Here is a 14,225-nt window from a genome sequence, read left to right as displayed (position 1 = left end):
TGAAAAGGGGACGCAGGTTCAGGAAAGGTTAAGCCTCCCCTTTATCTGCCCATCCCACTAATTTAATTCAGCTCCACTCAATAAATACTGATGAGAATTTCTTTTATGCAGCCCCCTCCTTGGATAAAGCAGTGGCCCCACCTGGTCACATTTTACAAGAAGTGAGAGAAGAGGGTGGGCCGGAAACTGCCCAGCTCGGAGGCAGGAGACCAAGGGCTTCCCTCCCCAGGGCCGCCTCCTCTCTCCATCAATGCTGACCCTCACCTTGGGCAGCACACTCCTCTCTTCCACCTCCTCTTCCCCTTCCCGATAATACACTTCAACACCACTGTCGTCTTCCTCTGACGGAACAGCTTTCTTCTGCTTCTTCTTCACTCCTTCCTGAGATGACAAGAGGGAAAGATGGCGAGTCACCCTTCCCGCCCAGGGGAACCCGCTGGCGGCAATGCCCCCTCCTCTGCCCCTGCTGGCACCATCCAGCGCCCGGCTCCAAACTCACACTGCTCTCGGTCTAAGAGAAGGCCACGTGGCCTCTGGCTGGCTCTGAAATGCTCTCCTGTGCCCGTGAGGGAGGCCATCCTCCCTGAGGGACGTACCTGTTCACTTGCAGGCTCCCCGCGCGGCCGCTTGCCCTGCTTCTTGGCCTGCGGTTTCTGGGACTCGCTCTTCTCCTTGCCAAGCGGCCGCACTGCCTCCTGCCCTTCCTCATTCTTCTTCCCTTTCCTTTTCTGATTCTTCTTCTTCTGCTCTTCTTCTCCTTTGTGCTTTTGCTCCTCTGCCTCCATTTTCCTCTCCTCTTGCTTTAGAAGTGGCAGTCCTAGGGAGGCGGGAAACACGTCCGGCTTCCCAGTGTCACCGGGGAGGAATGAAAGCTCTACCAGGTTCTTCTGGGGGTTCAGGCTACAACAAGGAGGGAGGACAATGAGGACAACAGAGGACAGCAGGCTCGGCAAACAGCCCAGGCCTTTCTCTCCTGATCAGTCCAGTTTTCCGGGCCCTGTCCTACCTACTTGCAATCCGTTCAGTATTCTTTGGAATGACCTGTGCATTTTACCATGCTGAATAGTAAAATTCAGGGGGCAGCTCTGATGTCCCCTTACCCTGTCCCCAACAAGTGCCGACGCAGAGAAAAGTCTCCACGTCGACTTCTAGGAGCTGAGGCTGGGGCGGAAGTAGAAGGCTCCAAACAATGGGATTTTGTTCAGCTGAACATTGCACCAACACTACCTAAGCCGTTAAGTCTAGTTTACCTCTTGAATCTCCTCCCAGGGCTCCTCGGAAAAGAGGGCGTATGGGGGTGGGGAAGACACCTACCTCAGGACCTTGGCTGTAAGCAGCTTCCCTTCCGGAAGGTATCTGTTATAAAGGGCTTTCTTGGACGGGCTGTACTGAGAGACATGTGGGTATTGGGCCAAACCCACAACAGAGGGGCCGAGGCTGACAGGAGAGAGACAAGAGTTGTGTGGTCACAGGGGTGCCTGGGTGGCTCAGTCAGTTAAGCATCCGGCTCTTGATTTCGGCTCAGGTCATGATCTCACAGTTTGTGAGATCATGGCCTGCACTGGGCTCTGTGCTGACAAACATGGAGCCTGCTTGGGATTCTGTCTCCCTCTCTCTCTGCCCCTCCCTGCTCACACACTCTCTCTCAAATATAAATGAGCATTTTTAAAACATTAAAAATAGGGGCGCCTGGGTGGCGCAGTCAGTTGGGCGTCCGACTTCAGCCAGGTCACGATCTCGCGGTCCGTGAGTTCGAGCCCCGCGTCGGGCTCTGGGCTGATGGCTCAGAGCCTGGAGCCTGTTTCCGATTCTGTGTCTCCCTCTCTCTCTGCCCCTCCCCCGTTCATGCTCTGTCTCTCTCTGTCCCAGAAATAAATAAACGTTGAAAAAAAAAATTAAAAAAAAAAAAAAACATAAAAAATAAATTTAAAAAGAAAAAAAAAGAGTCCTGTGGTCATAAATACAAGAGAGTCCCAGCCTAGCCTAGTGCCTCCACTTTCCTAGGGACCCAAGTTGTGACAAGGATTTATGACACACACAAGTTCCTGGCATTCACAAGGATAAAAAGAGCTCTGTAAACTAGAAAAAACTATCAGGCATAATGAAGATGGGACCGAAGGGCATTTTCCATCGCACACCAGAGCACCACAATGCATCTATCACGAATGGCCAGAGGAGATGAAAATGGGGAAATCGTAGCAGAGAACGCTGTGCTATCTGCTGGTTGTGAACGTCATGTGATTTCACTGAACAGTTACAAATCACCATCAAATACCAAACCAAAGAAAAACCAAATGAACTGAAAACTGAAATTGGACATGCCATGCTCTTTGGTGTCCAAAACACCAGTAAGAATAATTCAAAACGCTTTTAAAAGTATAAAACATCTCAGAATTTACAAACTGGTGGGAACTCATTGACTCCCCTTCCTTCATATTGTCTCCAGAGGAGGTGACCAAGGACCACCACAGACCACGGACCAGCACAGGCCGGGGAGGGCGTCGCATTTGGCCCACGCCCCCACGCTCCACCTCACTCACCCAAAGAGCACACCGTGCGGCTGGACAGACTTCACATAGCCCCTCAGGAGCTGCCCTTCCTGAATATCCTGGATGGAGTTAATCTCAGCATCAGTTATTTTGCTCTTCGTCTCCGGGTTTGTCCTAAGAATGAAAGGCTTATTATGTACACATACCTCAACCCTCCCTTCCCCATCCACTCCCAACTCTCTTGTGATAATCAAACTCTACATCCAAGAATATAACTCTGGACCTGACTGTAGGATATGACAACCTCAGAGCCCAGACCCACTCTCTCCTGAAGTCCTGTCAGCCTTGGCCTCTGAAACATCCATTTCTAACCATGGAACGAGCAGACTTCAGGCCAATCCACTTCATGACATGCCACTAACTACGGAACCCTGGGAACCAGATCATCTTCCCTTTCCAGGGCCACTGTGTGGCCACCTTGAACACCACATTCAGATGTCTGAACCTTGCCCTGGGCAGCAAGAGTCTGAGCAGACACGTTCTTCTGGCAATGTGAATGGCCACAGCTTTTCTGGATAAAGATGGGGCAAGGTAGAAAGTGCACAAGCAGAGAAGAAAGGGGGGAAGCCCAAAGTTCTGTGCAGCCTTTCCTCAGTGCCCTCCTTGTCTCCACCACAGACACTCACCTAGACGATCGCAGCGACAGAGTCAATACATGGTCTGTAGCAGACAGGACGTAACACCTGGAATGAGAGCAAAAAGAGATGTTGACTTTTCAGCATCCCAGGAAACAGCAGAGGGACTCAGCCTCCTCTCCACAAGGCCGATCAACAAGCAAGAGTAAGGGGACATGACACCTGGGCTCTGTTCTTCATTCTGTCAAGAACGTGCTGAGGGACTCTGCACAAGTCACCTCCCTGAGCCTCAGTTTACTAGTCAATCACTACCTACTCTTCTTACTCAACAAAGGTGCTGGGAGTAGAAAATGAGAGGGGGCATGGAGCCCTCGGGAAGAGACACAGCCATGTGGTGGGTACTCAGGAGGTGTCAGCAGCCTGACACTGGGTCCTGGCAGTGTGCAATCTCAGCCACTAACCACTGGAAACCATGACCAGTGACGACCTAGGTGTTAGGGCAGGATCACGGCAGCAGATCAGAGGATAACAGATCAGTGAGTCCTAAGCAGGGGAGGCTTCTAGGAGGGAAAGCAGAGTTTACTCTTTGGTTAAGGTTTCCAAACTTCGTTCATTGAAAACAGCACTTAGCAACCCAAAGTTGCAATTTCAAAATATAGAATCTTAGCAGTAGAAAGGATCTCAGCAACAGTCCAAAGTTTTCCCGTGACACACACCTGCCTCCTAGCCCACAGCATCCTCATTCCCAAAGCAGGGGGGACCTTGAGGGATCATCTACATTTAGGCAATTAAGTTATTATCCACATGGGGCAGATAAATCACAACTGAACGTGACTCACAGGTTTGGCCACAATAAAATGTATTAAAATTAAATACTTTGCTAAAAGTCACATCTGCATTTTTAAAAAATGTTTATTTATTTGAGGGGGTGCAGAGAAAGAGGAAGACACAGAATCCAAAGCAGGCTCCAGGCTCTGAGCTGTCAGTACAGAGCTGGACGTGGGACTCAAACCCATGGACGGTGAGATCGTGACCCGAGCTGAATTCGGACACTTAACCAACTGAACCACTCAGGCACTGCCACACCTGCATTTGTAAGCCCAAGAGGAAAAGCAGGGATGACCCTGGATTTCTCATTCCTTTTCTTTTCCTAGGCCCTGGCTATCTCTGCGCTGTTTAGCTCAGATAAGTGGTTGTGAATTTATTATGCAGGTGCTAGTGGCTAGCACACCTGAGGTGGGAAAGAGCATTATGACTTTCCAGCTCGTCTCCTCAAGGCCTCTGCTCCACTGTTAGTCAACTTGGAGTCTCAGAAGTCTGTACTATGTCAGGCCGAAGTCCGCCTCTTCAATGCTAATTTATTCGCCCTATCAAATGACTTTAAAACTCTGAACCAGGCTCATTTTAGTGCACAAAAAATACCCCATAAAGCAGCTCCCAACTGCAAAAGGTTACTATCTTTCTGCAGAGAACACCTACAGATCAATTTTTTTCTCATTAAAAAGATGAATGCTTCAATAGGAAAACAAGCAAGCCACTTGGACAAGCAAAGAAAGCCAACCCAGAGGGAAAATGACAGTAGGAGAACTGCACACCAAAATGAGAGATCAATTTTTGCCTAGTCAATGGCTGAGACTAAATATCAAGAACAGCCAGTTTTGACAGGGATGTAAGAAATAGTCATATTTATTGTTAACAGGAATGTCAATGAGCACAGTCTTTTCAGAGAGCATTTTGGCAAAATGTGTAACATTGTTTGGCCCATTAATTTTACTTTTGGGAATTTACTTCACAGATATACTTGTGTTCGTGTCCAAACATATGCACAAAGATACTCACTTCAACATTACATCCATCAACAGAGATTTAGATAAGAAAGAAAGAAAGAAAGAAAGAAAGAAAGAAAGAAAGAAAGAAAGACCAAGAAATGTTAAAAATAAGGTAAAAGAACAAAGTAAATTTAGATATACTAGCACAGGAAAAGAAAAAAGTCCATGATAAACTGCTATGAGAGAACAAGCAAGTTGCAGACTATATATCAAATGAAATTCTATTATCACATAGAAGAAAATTATACCTACAAAGTCCTGAAGAATAGAGACCAAGGTGTATAATGGTGAAAAATGGTGGAAAAAGAGGGGAGCATCAGAACTTTTCTTCTTTGGGGCACCTCGGTTGAGCGTCTGACTTTGGCTCAGGTCATGATCTCACATTTCATGAGTTCGAGCCCCACATCAGGCTCTCCACTGTCAGCACAGGGCCTGCTTCGATCCTCTGTCCCTCTCACACTGTTCCTGCCCCACTTGCACTCTCTCAAAACAAAACTTGTCTTTTTTTCATACTATTTTTTCTGGTACAAAATCACCTATCACATCTATACTTTCTTTCTTTTTTTTTTTTTTTTAAAGAGAGAAAGCAAGTGAGTGGGCAAACTGGGGAGAGGGGCAGTGGGGGGGGGGGTGGCAGAGTGAGAGGGAGAGAGAGAGAGAGAGGAAGAATCTTAAGTAGCCTCTGCACTGGGCTCGGAGCCCGACACACCCCTGAGCCAAAATCAAGAGTTCAGACAGTTAACCAACTAAGCCACCTAGATACCCCTCACATCTATATTTTAAAAAAAGAGAAATTTAGGGGTGCCCAGATGGCTCAGTTGGGTAAGCATCCAACTTCGGCTCAGGTCATGATCTTGTGGTTCGTGAGTTCAAGCCCTACATTGGGCTCTGTGCTATAGCTCAGAGCCTGGAGCCTACTTCAGATTCTGTGTCTCCCTCTCCCTGTCCCCCTCCTCCGGTCACACTCTCTCTTCCTCTCTCAAAAATAAATAAACATTAAAAATAAGTAAATATATATGTAAAAATTAAAAAAAGAAATCTATAATCCCACATAGAGCTGAAAAGGGAAAAAACACAAAAAATTTGGCCTACCTGACAACCTTCTGGGGGATGAAGTCTTCCAGGGGCATCTCTGAGTAGGAGTCACTCACGTGAAATATACTAACAGTTCCCATCTTCCCAAAGGGGAAGGAGACAGTCAGCCCCTCCTTGGGAGTCACCTTCACCACTCGGCCCATGGCCACTTCCCCTTTCTCAAGCTTGTGAGGACCTAGTAGGAGAATGAACCAGATTCAGGGAAGAGAAAGTGAGCCAAGAAAGAAGGTAGAATGCTGGCCAACTACAGGCTGGGTGGACCAGAATGATCACGAAGACCCACATTACCATGCCATGTAGTCAGGAATCCCAGGGCCATGTGGTGGACAACCCCTCCTGAGACACTTGAGAAAACCAACTATGTTGGTAAAGGTGACTCAGACAGTAGCAGAGTGACACAGGCCAAAGAACAAAGCCTCAAGAGAAAAAGTGTTCCCAGAAGGCACATACTACACTGGGCTTTCTGAGGACCCCAATACCTGAGACATCCTTAAACCCAGACACTACCTGACGACTCTTTCCCACTCCTTTCTACCCCCTCCCTTCCCTGACCAGGCATTCATCACCACACCTATAAGTGAGAGACACAAGAAGGCCTTGGAAGAATCTGGGCCAACCACTGTAGCCTTCAGGGCCTGGCCAATCCGGAACTTCTTATCTGGATGTTTCAGAACCTGGAAGGACAAGAAAATTCCTTTCATGTTTAAAGAGAGGTCTGTCATTTATCCAAAACTACTGTCAGTTATCCAAAACTACAGCACTTAAGTCTCTATATCAAGTATCTCCCAAACCATTCCCTGAATAAGTACATGGTTTCCTGTACCCACTGCAAACATATACCAGACTCTGAGTCGAGCTTAGGGAGCCTGGGTTTCCTCTCCAGGGATCTCAAGCACACTGACCTTGAAGCTGAGAGAAGTGAGCAACAAGGGAATCCTCCCCCGGATGTCTGGAGCAATCTCCACCTCAAGCCATTTCTTAACCACGTTGTACTAGAGAAAAAAAAAACAGGAAGGGAAATGGAATGGGATGGGATGGATATAAACATCTCTTTTCCCTTCATTAAAACACAGACTCTCCTCAAATCACAGGGTTGAAGGGGCCCTGTTCCCAAGGGACAGGAATCCACCCTCTACACCCCACTGCCTCTGCCATTCTCTCACTTCTCAGGCTTCACTCAGAGTCTAGCTCTGAGCCTTTGCTAGGCTAGCCGACCATGCATCCCTCCTGGTGCCTCAGTTGATAAGAAGGCTAAAATGACCGCAGAGATGGCTTTAAGCAGCAGGAACAATTTCAATGACCACTGCAGCCTTCTCCAAGCTCAGCTGTGCCCAATAATGGTTAATCCTCTCCAGGGCTCAATATCTGATTTCTTTTTATTTTTTAATTTTTAACATTTATTTATTTTTGAGAGAGAGAGAGAGAGAGAGAGAGAGAGCGAGCACCAGCAGGAGGAGGGACAGAGAGAAGGAGACACAGAATCCCAAGCAGCCTCCATGCTGCCAGCACAGAGCCCAACACGGGCCCTGACCCCACAGACCACAAGATCATAACCTGAACCAAAATCAAGAGCCAGAAAGTCAACCAACTAAGCCACCAAGTGCCCCTAAATCAATTTAAATTTTGATCCTTCGCTGTTTATAGGGTCCTGCCCTAAACACAGACCCCCAATTTTCTAAGTCAATTCAACAAGACATTTATCAAGCAACCACTATGTACATGGCATCACAGTGATAAATAAAAACCAAACCCCACCTTCAAGATTAGAGTCTACAAAGAGTAAGTCAAATAAATATGCAAATAACCAGAGCAACAGAAATATGCTATAGGAAAAAATAGAAGAACGAGTAATATGGGGAGATTATCTGTGCTGGGCCATAAAGGGTTGTAGGAAGAGAGGGTACTCTGGGTAAAGACAAGAAGGGAAAAAGAGAAGGTTTCCAGGGTGACTGGAACACAAGGTATATGAGGTCAGATTATGAAGAGCCTTAAGTACAGCTCTGGGGGTTTATGAACCCCACCTACGGACAATAGGTAACTATAGGGATCAAGCTTCAGTGACATGCCCAGCTAGAATGCTTATGAAAGAAGAATCTGGCAGCAATGAAGAGGAGCTATCCCTCAAGGTCAAGCCCCATCCAACTTTTTCTCTGATACATCCCAACCGGTACAGTTTTCACTATCTCTTCCTTTCTTAAACTCCTGTTCCACTTGGGATTAGAACACATAATCTGGCACCCAGGTATGCATTATTTTGCATTGCACTTGAACTTCATCAAAGGCAAGCATCTAGAATCCAAGAGCGCATTCACTTTAAATCTTGCTCTATATTGCTCTTTCCCTTTTGTACAATTAATCTATAAACATGCTGAATTGTGAGTTGCTTGCTAATTGTTTCATGTTTAGCTCCTCCATTAGGGCTTCTGGTCTTCCACAAACCGGCATGGTAGCAAACAGACTCAAATGTCTAGTGCTAATGGCCTTTGTCTCCAGCTCCTCCCCCACTTTCTTCTGAAAGAAGGAAGCATCACACTGCAAGGTGTGCACAACTCACCTTCTTCAAGAAGCAAATCACGGTCTGTCCAGCCTGGTACTGTTTAATCTTCTCCAAGGGGCTGACAGTGTGAGTGTTGAGAGCAGTGCAGCCATCCTTCTCCAGCTCACTGTTTGTAGAAAAGCAATGGAAACAGTTGGCCAACCTCTGGATAAGGCTTCTAGCTTGAAACCAGCTCCCCCAAATGGCCATAGATTGACTGTACCCCCTCATTCATGCCCACCTCCCACACTTGCACTTCCTTCCTCCAAGGAGAATGTTCATAATACCTGCACGAGAGATAATCTTTTCCATTTTGCTTACCTAGGTACGAACAAGCTATAAAGTAGTAGCCTACAATAACCTTTAAAATTTAGGAAACAAAATTGTTTTACTTCTTTCACAATACTTTAGCTATTGCTTTATAGTTTGCAGAACTGCTCTGTCAAATAATCTCTCACTGAATCGTGACAACAATCTTATGTGTGAATTAGGCAGGGTAGATATTCTTGAACTCATTTTATGCTCTTGAACCAGGAGTTGAAGTCAGGGTTCTGACTCAAAAGTCCAGGGCTCCGTCCCCTATGCTACTTTGCCATTATCATTGTCTTGATTCTTTTTCTTCTCAGGAAAGCAATAAGGGGATGTGGTTATCAGCCCACAAATCACTTCAAAGGTATCACAGAACTCCCAACTCAAGTAATTTCTAAAACAAAACCAAACTTATCAAGAAGACGGTACAAATAATACTGGTAAAACTGTAACATATAACAGGCACTGGTGACTACAGAAAAATGGAAACCTTCATATAACAATAAAAATTACAAATGCATATACTTTATGATCCGTTAATTCTACCCTACAGAAATCCTGGTACAGATGCCCAGTAGAATGAGTTCAAAGATGTTCACTGTGGCAATATTTATAAAAGAGAAAAACTGGGAACAACGTTAAATGTCCCCCATCAGATGGCGAACATACAGAGTTGAGCCCATTCATACGATGGACAGCTATTTTCACTACACGCACAAGAGCAGATCTCAAAGACAAAATTTGGAGAGGAAAAAACAAGTTGTAAAATATTAAGTACAGCATGACATTTATGTAAAATGTGAAAACCACACAAAACAATTTTATAAATATATGTATGTATATGTGTACATATAATTGAAATACAAAGAAGTTGGATACATATCAAATTAATAATGGGGAATCCATCTTCTGAGGGTGCAGAGAGAAGCCTCAGGAAGGGAACATCTGTAGAATGTTACTTCTTAAAACACACACACACACACGCACACACACAGAAAATCTGTGTGCCTGGCACTGTAATAGACAATTTATATACGTTATCATAATGCTTATATGGTAGGGGGCGCCTGGGTGGCTCAGTCGGTTAAGCCTCCGACTTCGGCTCAGGTCATGATCTCACGATCCGGGAGTTCGAGCCCCGCGTCGGGCTCTGTGCTGACAGCTCAGAGCCTGGAGCCTGTTTCAGATTCTGTGTCTCCCTCTCTCTCTGCTCCTCCCCTGTTCATGCTCTGTCTCTCTCTGTCTCAAAAATAAATAAACGTTTAAAAAAATAATAATAATTAAAAATAAAAAATAAAAAAAATAATGCTTATATGGTAGAATGAAAAAGCTTATTCCCTGAACAGATGCCACTGGAACGTCTCTGTTATTGGCTAAATTGTGTCACTCCCACCTCCAAGTTCATATGTTGACATGCTAACCCTCAGTATCTCAGAACATGAATGCATTTGGAGATCAGGAACTTAAAGGGGTGATTAAGGTAAATATGAATGTCAGGATGGGCCATAATCCAGTCTGACTGGAGTCCTTATAGGAGGATTAGCCTACAATGCAATGACAATAAAACCTGATTAAAAACCAGACTTGAATAGACATTTCTCCAAAGAACATATTAAAAAAAAAAAAAAAAGACCAACAAGCATAGGCCAAGGCACTTCACATCACTAACCATCTGGGAAATAATCACCACAGACGGGGCGCCTGGGTGGCACAGTCGGTTAAGCGTCCGACTTCAGCCAGGTCACGATCTCGCGGTCCGGGAGTTCGAGCCCCGCGTCGGGCTCTGGGCTGATGGCTCAGAGCCTGGAGCCTGTTTCCGATTCTGTGTCTCCCTCTCTCTCTGCCCCTCCCCCGTTCATGCTCTGTCTCTCTCTGTCCCAAAAATAAATAAACGTTGAAAAAAAAAATTAAAAAAAAAAATAATAATCACCACAGTGAGATTATCACCTCGCACCTGTAAGGATGGCCATTATCAAATACACGGAACACAAGTGTTGGCAGGGATGTGGAAAAAAGGGAATCCTTCCCTGCACACAGCTGGCAGAACTACAGAATGATACAGCTGCTATGGAAAACAGCATGGAAGTTCCTCAAAAAATTAAAAACGACCATATGATCCAGCATTCCCACTTCTGGGTATATATCCAAAACAGGATCTCAAAACAGATACTTGTACACCCATGCTGACTGCAGTGTTAGCCAAGATGTGGAAGCAGCCTAAATGCCTGTCCACAGATGTATGAAGAAAATGTGGCCTACACATACGTGCATTATTAATCAGCCTTAGAAAAGGACAATCTGCTATATGCAACAACATGGATGAACTTTTAGAACGTTATGCCAGTCAGAAGGACTGGCCATGACTCCACTTACATGAGTTATCTAAGTAATCAAACTCAAAGAAACAGAAAGTAGAATGTTGGCTGCCAAAGGTGGGGGGTGGGGGAGGGTAGGGATAAATGGAGAGTGGTTCAATGGGTATAGAGTTTCGGCCATGCAAGATGAAAAAGTTCTGGAGATCTGTTCTACAATAATGTGCACATAGTTAACAAAACTGTGATGCACACTTAAGAACTGTTAGGAGGGTAAATTTATGTTTTGTGTTTTTAGCACAATAAAAAAAAAAGAAAGAAAAAAGAAAAAGGGAAGAGATTAGAACACAGATATCTACAAAAAGAATACCACATAAAGACACTGGAAGAAGACAGCCATCTGCAAGCCAAGGAGGGAAGACTCAGAAGAACCAACCCTTGTTAATTAAACATATCTACCCTTAGCTTGAATACATTACTTGACCTCAACTTTTCATTAAACAAGGTATACACCACAGGTGAAGATCTGGCAGACTGAAACGACCAATATGGTGAAGTCTCTGTTCTCACAACAAAGACTAGAGAAGGACACGATCAAAATCTACAAAACTAAAGTAACCACAGAGTAAACAAATAGGAATGTGTGCATCCAACAACTCTCATTATTCTGGAACTAAGGGGCTTTACTTTGAAGTTCCAAGAATGTTGTTAGCACCTCGAACTCAACGTTCCAGGAATATCTGCCTATCTCAGGCAAGCCTTCCCAGAAATATTCCATTTCTATTCTGATACCTTCAGGACACTGACCAAACATTACTCCCTGACAACAGAATACTACTCAGCCATAAAAAAGAATGACATCTTGCCATTTGTGACAACATGGAAAGACCTAGAGAGTATTACACTAAATAATAGACAAATAACTCATGGTTTAACTTCTATGTGGAATCTAAAAAACAAATGAATAAACAAAAAAACAGAAATAGACCCATAAATGCAGTGAACTGATGGATGCCAGAGGGGAAGTGGGTGTCAAGATGGACAAAATGGGTGAAGGGGAGTGGGAGATATAAGCTTCCAACTATAGAACTGGTAAGTCACAGTGATGAAAGGTACAGCATAGGAAATGTAATCAATGGTATTGTAATAGCATTTTATGGTAGCTACACTGGTGAGCATAGCATTAAATATAGATTTATCCAATCACTATGTTGTACACCTGGAACTAATGTAACATTGTGTGTCAGCTATAATTAAAAACAAAAAAACAAAACCTTACCCCCTAAAAGTTACTAAAGAGGCTCTTCTATAATATCCCCAGGCACTTAAGATTTACAACCTGTGTGGATCCCAGGGCTGACTTTGAAGAGCCATTCTCTCAGTCATGTGTATCTAGCTTCATTCATTGATGACCCATTAATTTTAGGAGGCTGAGTTTTTAATGGAGGAAGCAGAAGCAGATAGATCCATGGGTCCAAATGCTTAAGATCCTCAGGAAAAAATGATCCCAAACTAGATCCAACACTAAATGGAACTAGTATTCCTCCACACAGAATCCCTCATTGAACACCCCTCTACAAAATCCACTAGAACATGACTTAAAATGGCAGTCACCAAGCAGTAGTCTCTACACTCAAAGAACAGGTATTCTTGGTTACATGTTTTTTATTCTGGGAATTACTGAGTTTTTTTTTTTTAATTTTTTTTTCAACGTTTTTTATTTATTTTTGGGACAGAGAGAGACAGAGCATGAACGGGGGAGGGGCAGAGAGAGAGGGAGACACAGAATCGGAAACAGGCTCCAGGCTCTGAGCCATCAGCCCAGAGCCCGACGCGGGGCTCGAACTCACGGACCACGAGATCGTGACCTGGCTGAAGTCGGACGCTCAACCGACTGCGCCACCCAGGCGCCCCAAGGAATTACTGAGTTTTAGAAAGTTGGGTTTAGAGTAAAAATGCTTCTTTTTGTTACATGCTGACAAACAGAATTGCAACCAGTCTTTTAAACCCTAAATATAGCTTTTACATTAAGTTTCATATAATTCTTCTAGCCCTATGAGAGCCAAATATCCCTACTAGAGAAGTGAGACAACATGGACAGAGAGAAGCAAAAAAAGCCACAACACTGGCAGAATCTAGACTAGAACTCAGGTTCCTAACTCCAAAGCCCCACACTCTTTCCACGAGCTCATGCTGCTGGGGTTCCCTCACCTTGGCCGGACACTCAGCTCCGGAATGGTTCGAATAAATCTGGGATGACTTATTGGGAGAAACCTGGAGGAAGAAATAAGGTCAAATCATTTCTCTTATGCTCTGTACCACCATAATCTGCACATCAGAATTTCTCTACTCCCACGAAACTGAGCTTAAAAACCACCGGGTTCCACTGCCACATCACCTCCTGGGGATGTGTCAGGCCTGAGGGTTTCCATTCTTATCCTCTGCAGTAAATGTTAAGGAGCTGGCTCATCTGATCTTTTATTATTGTCTTATTAAACCCTTATTTCCTTACAGACTACATACTCCAACTCTTTCACTCTGAAGGTAAGGAAATTGAGGTCTAGAAAGAATAGTTACTGAAATTAACAGGCAAATTATAGACCAGACTTTGAATTATTCTTCTTTTCTTATTATAACAAGGATTTCTACTGCAGTAACAATATCACATGTAGATTTAAAGAAAATGAGTGTAATTAAGGCATGCAGTAGAGAATGAGTGATAATAATCTCTGATGTATACTGAGCAATAGCTGTGTCAGGCAACCTGCTTGGCATACTGCATCCTAGATATTCTCTTAGCTCTGCAAAAAAGGTACTAACCACTTATACTCTCATTTTACAAATTAGGAAAATAAAAGTTAAGTAACAACTTAAGTCATCGTCACACAATTTTAAGTGGCAGATGTGAAATGCAAACCCAGGTCTCACTTTAAACCAATGTTCTAACCATTACACCATATGCCTTTTTGAAAAAAAAAAGGGGGGGGAGACAAAAAGATTCTTTTGGTGAACATTTCTGT

The 14,225-nt window shown here is 44.3% G+C and overlaps 1 protein-coding gene across 2 annotated transcripts in view; it reads right to left on the bottom strand.

Moving 5' to 3' along the window:
- Positions 1-14,225, bottom strand: part of PDCD11 (programmed cell death 11) — a 45,964-nt gene that overhangs the window by 5,335 nt on the left and 26,404 nt on the right. For both annotated transcript variants that reach the window (XM_040486321.1, XM_040486322.1), the window contains exons 21-30: positions 13,417-13,479; positions 8,603-8,711; positions 6,951-7,040; positions 6,620-6,722; positions 6,046-6,223; positions 3,176-3,232; positions 2,541-2,663; positions 1,315-1,437; positions 597-900; positions 265-381 (exon numbers count right to left, since the gene is read on the bottom strand). In XM_040486321.1, the coding sequence (XP_040342255.1) occupies positions 265-381; positions 597-900; positions 1,315-1,437; positions 2,541-2,663; positions 3,176-3,232; positions 6,046-6,223; positions 6,620-6,722; positions 6,951-7,040; positions 8,603-8,711; positions 13,417-13,479 (1,267 nt within the window). The remainder of the gene's footprint in view (positions 1-264; positions 382-596; positions 901-1,314; positions 1,438-2,540; positions 2,664-3,175; positions 3,233-6,045; positions 6,224-6,619; positions 6,723-6,950; positions 7,041-8,602; positions 8,712-13,416; positions 13,480-14,225) is intronic.

Source organism: Herpailurus yagouaroundi, unplaced genomic scaffold (assembly GCF_014898765.1).
Source record: "Herpailurus yagouaroundi ecotype Mexico unplaced genomic scaffold, PumYag 163, whole genome shotgun sequence".
In the NCBI taxonomy this organism is placed as follows: domain Eukaryota; kingdom Metazoa; phylum Chordata; class Mammalia; order Carnivora; family Felidae; genus Herpailurus; species Herpailurus yagouaroundi.
This window is presented reverse-complemented; position numbering and strand designations above follow the sequence as displayed.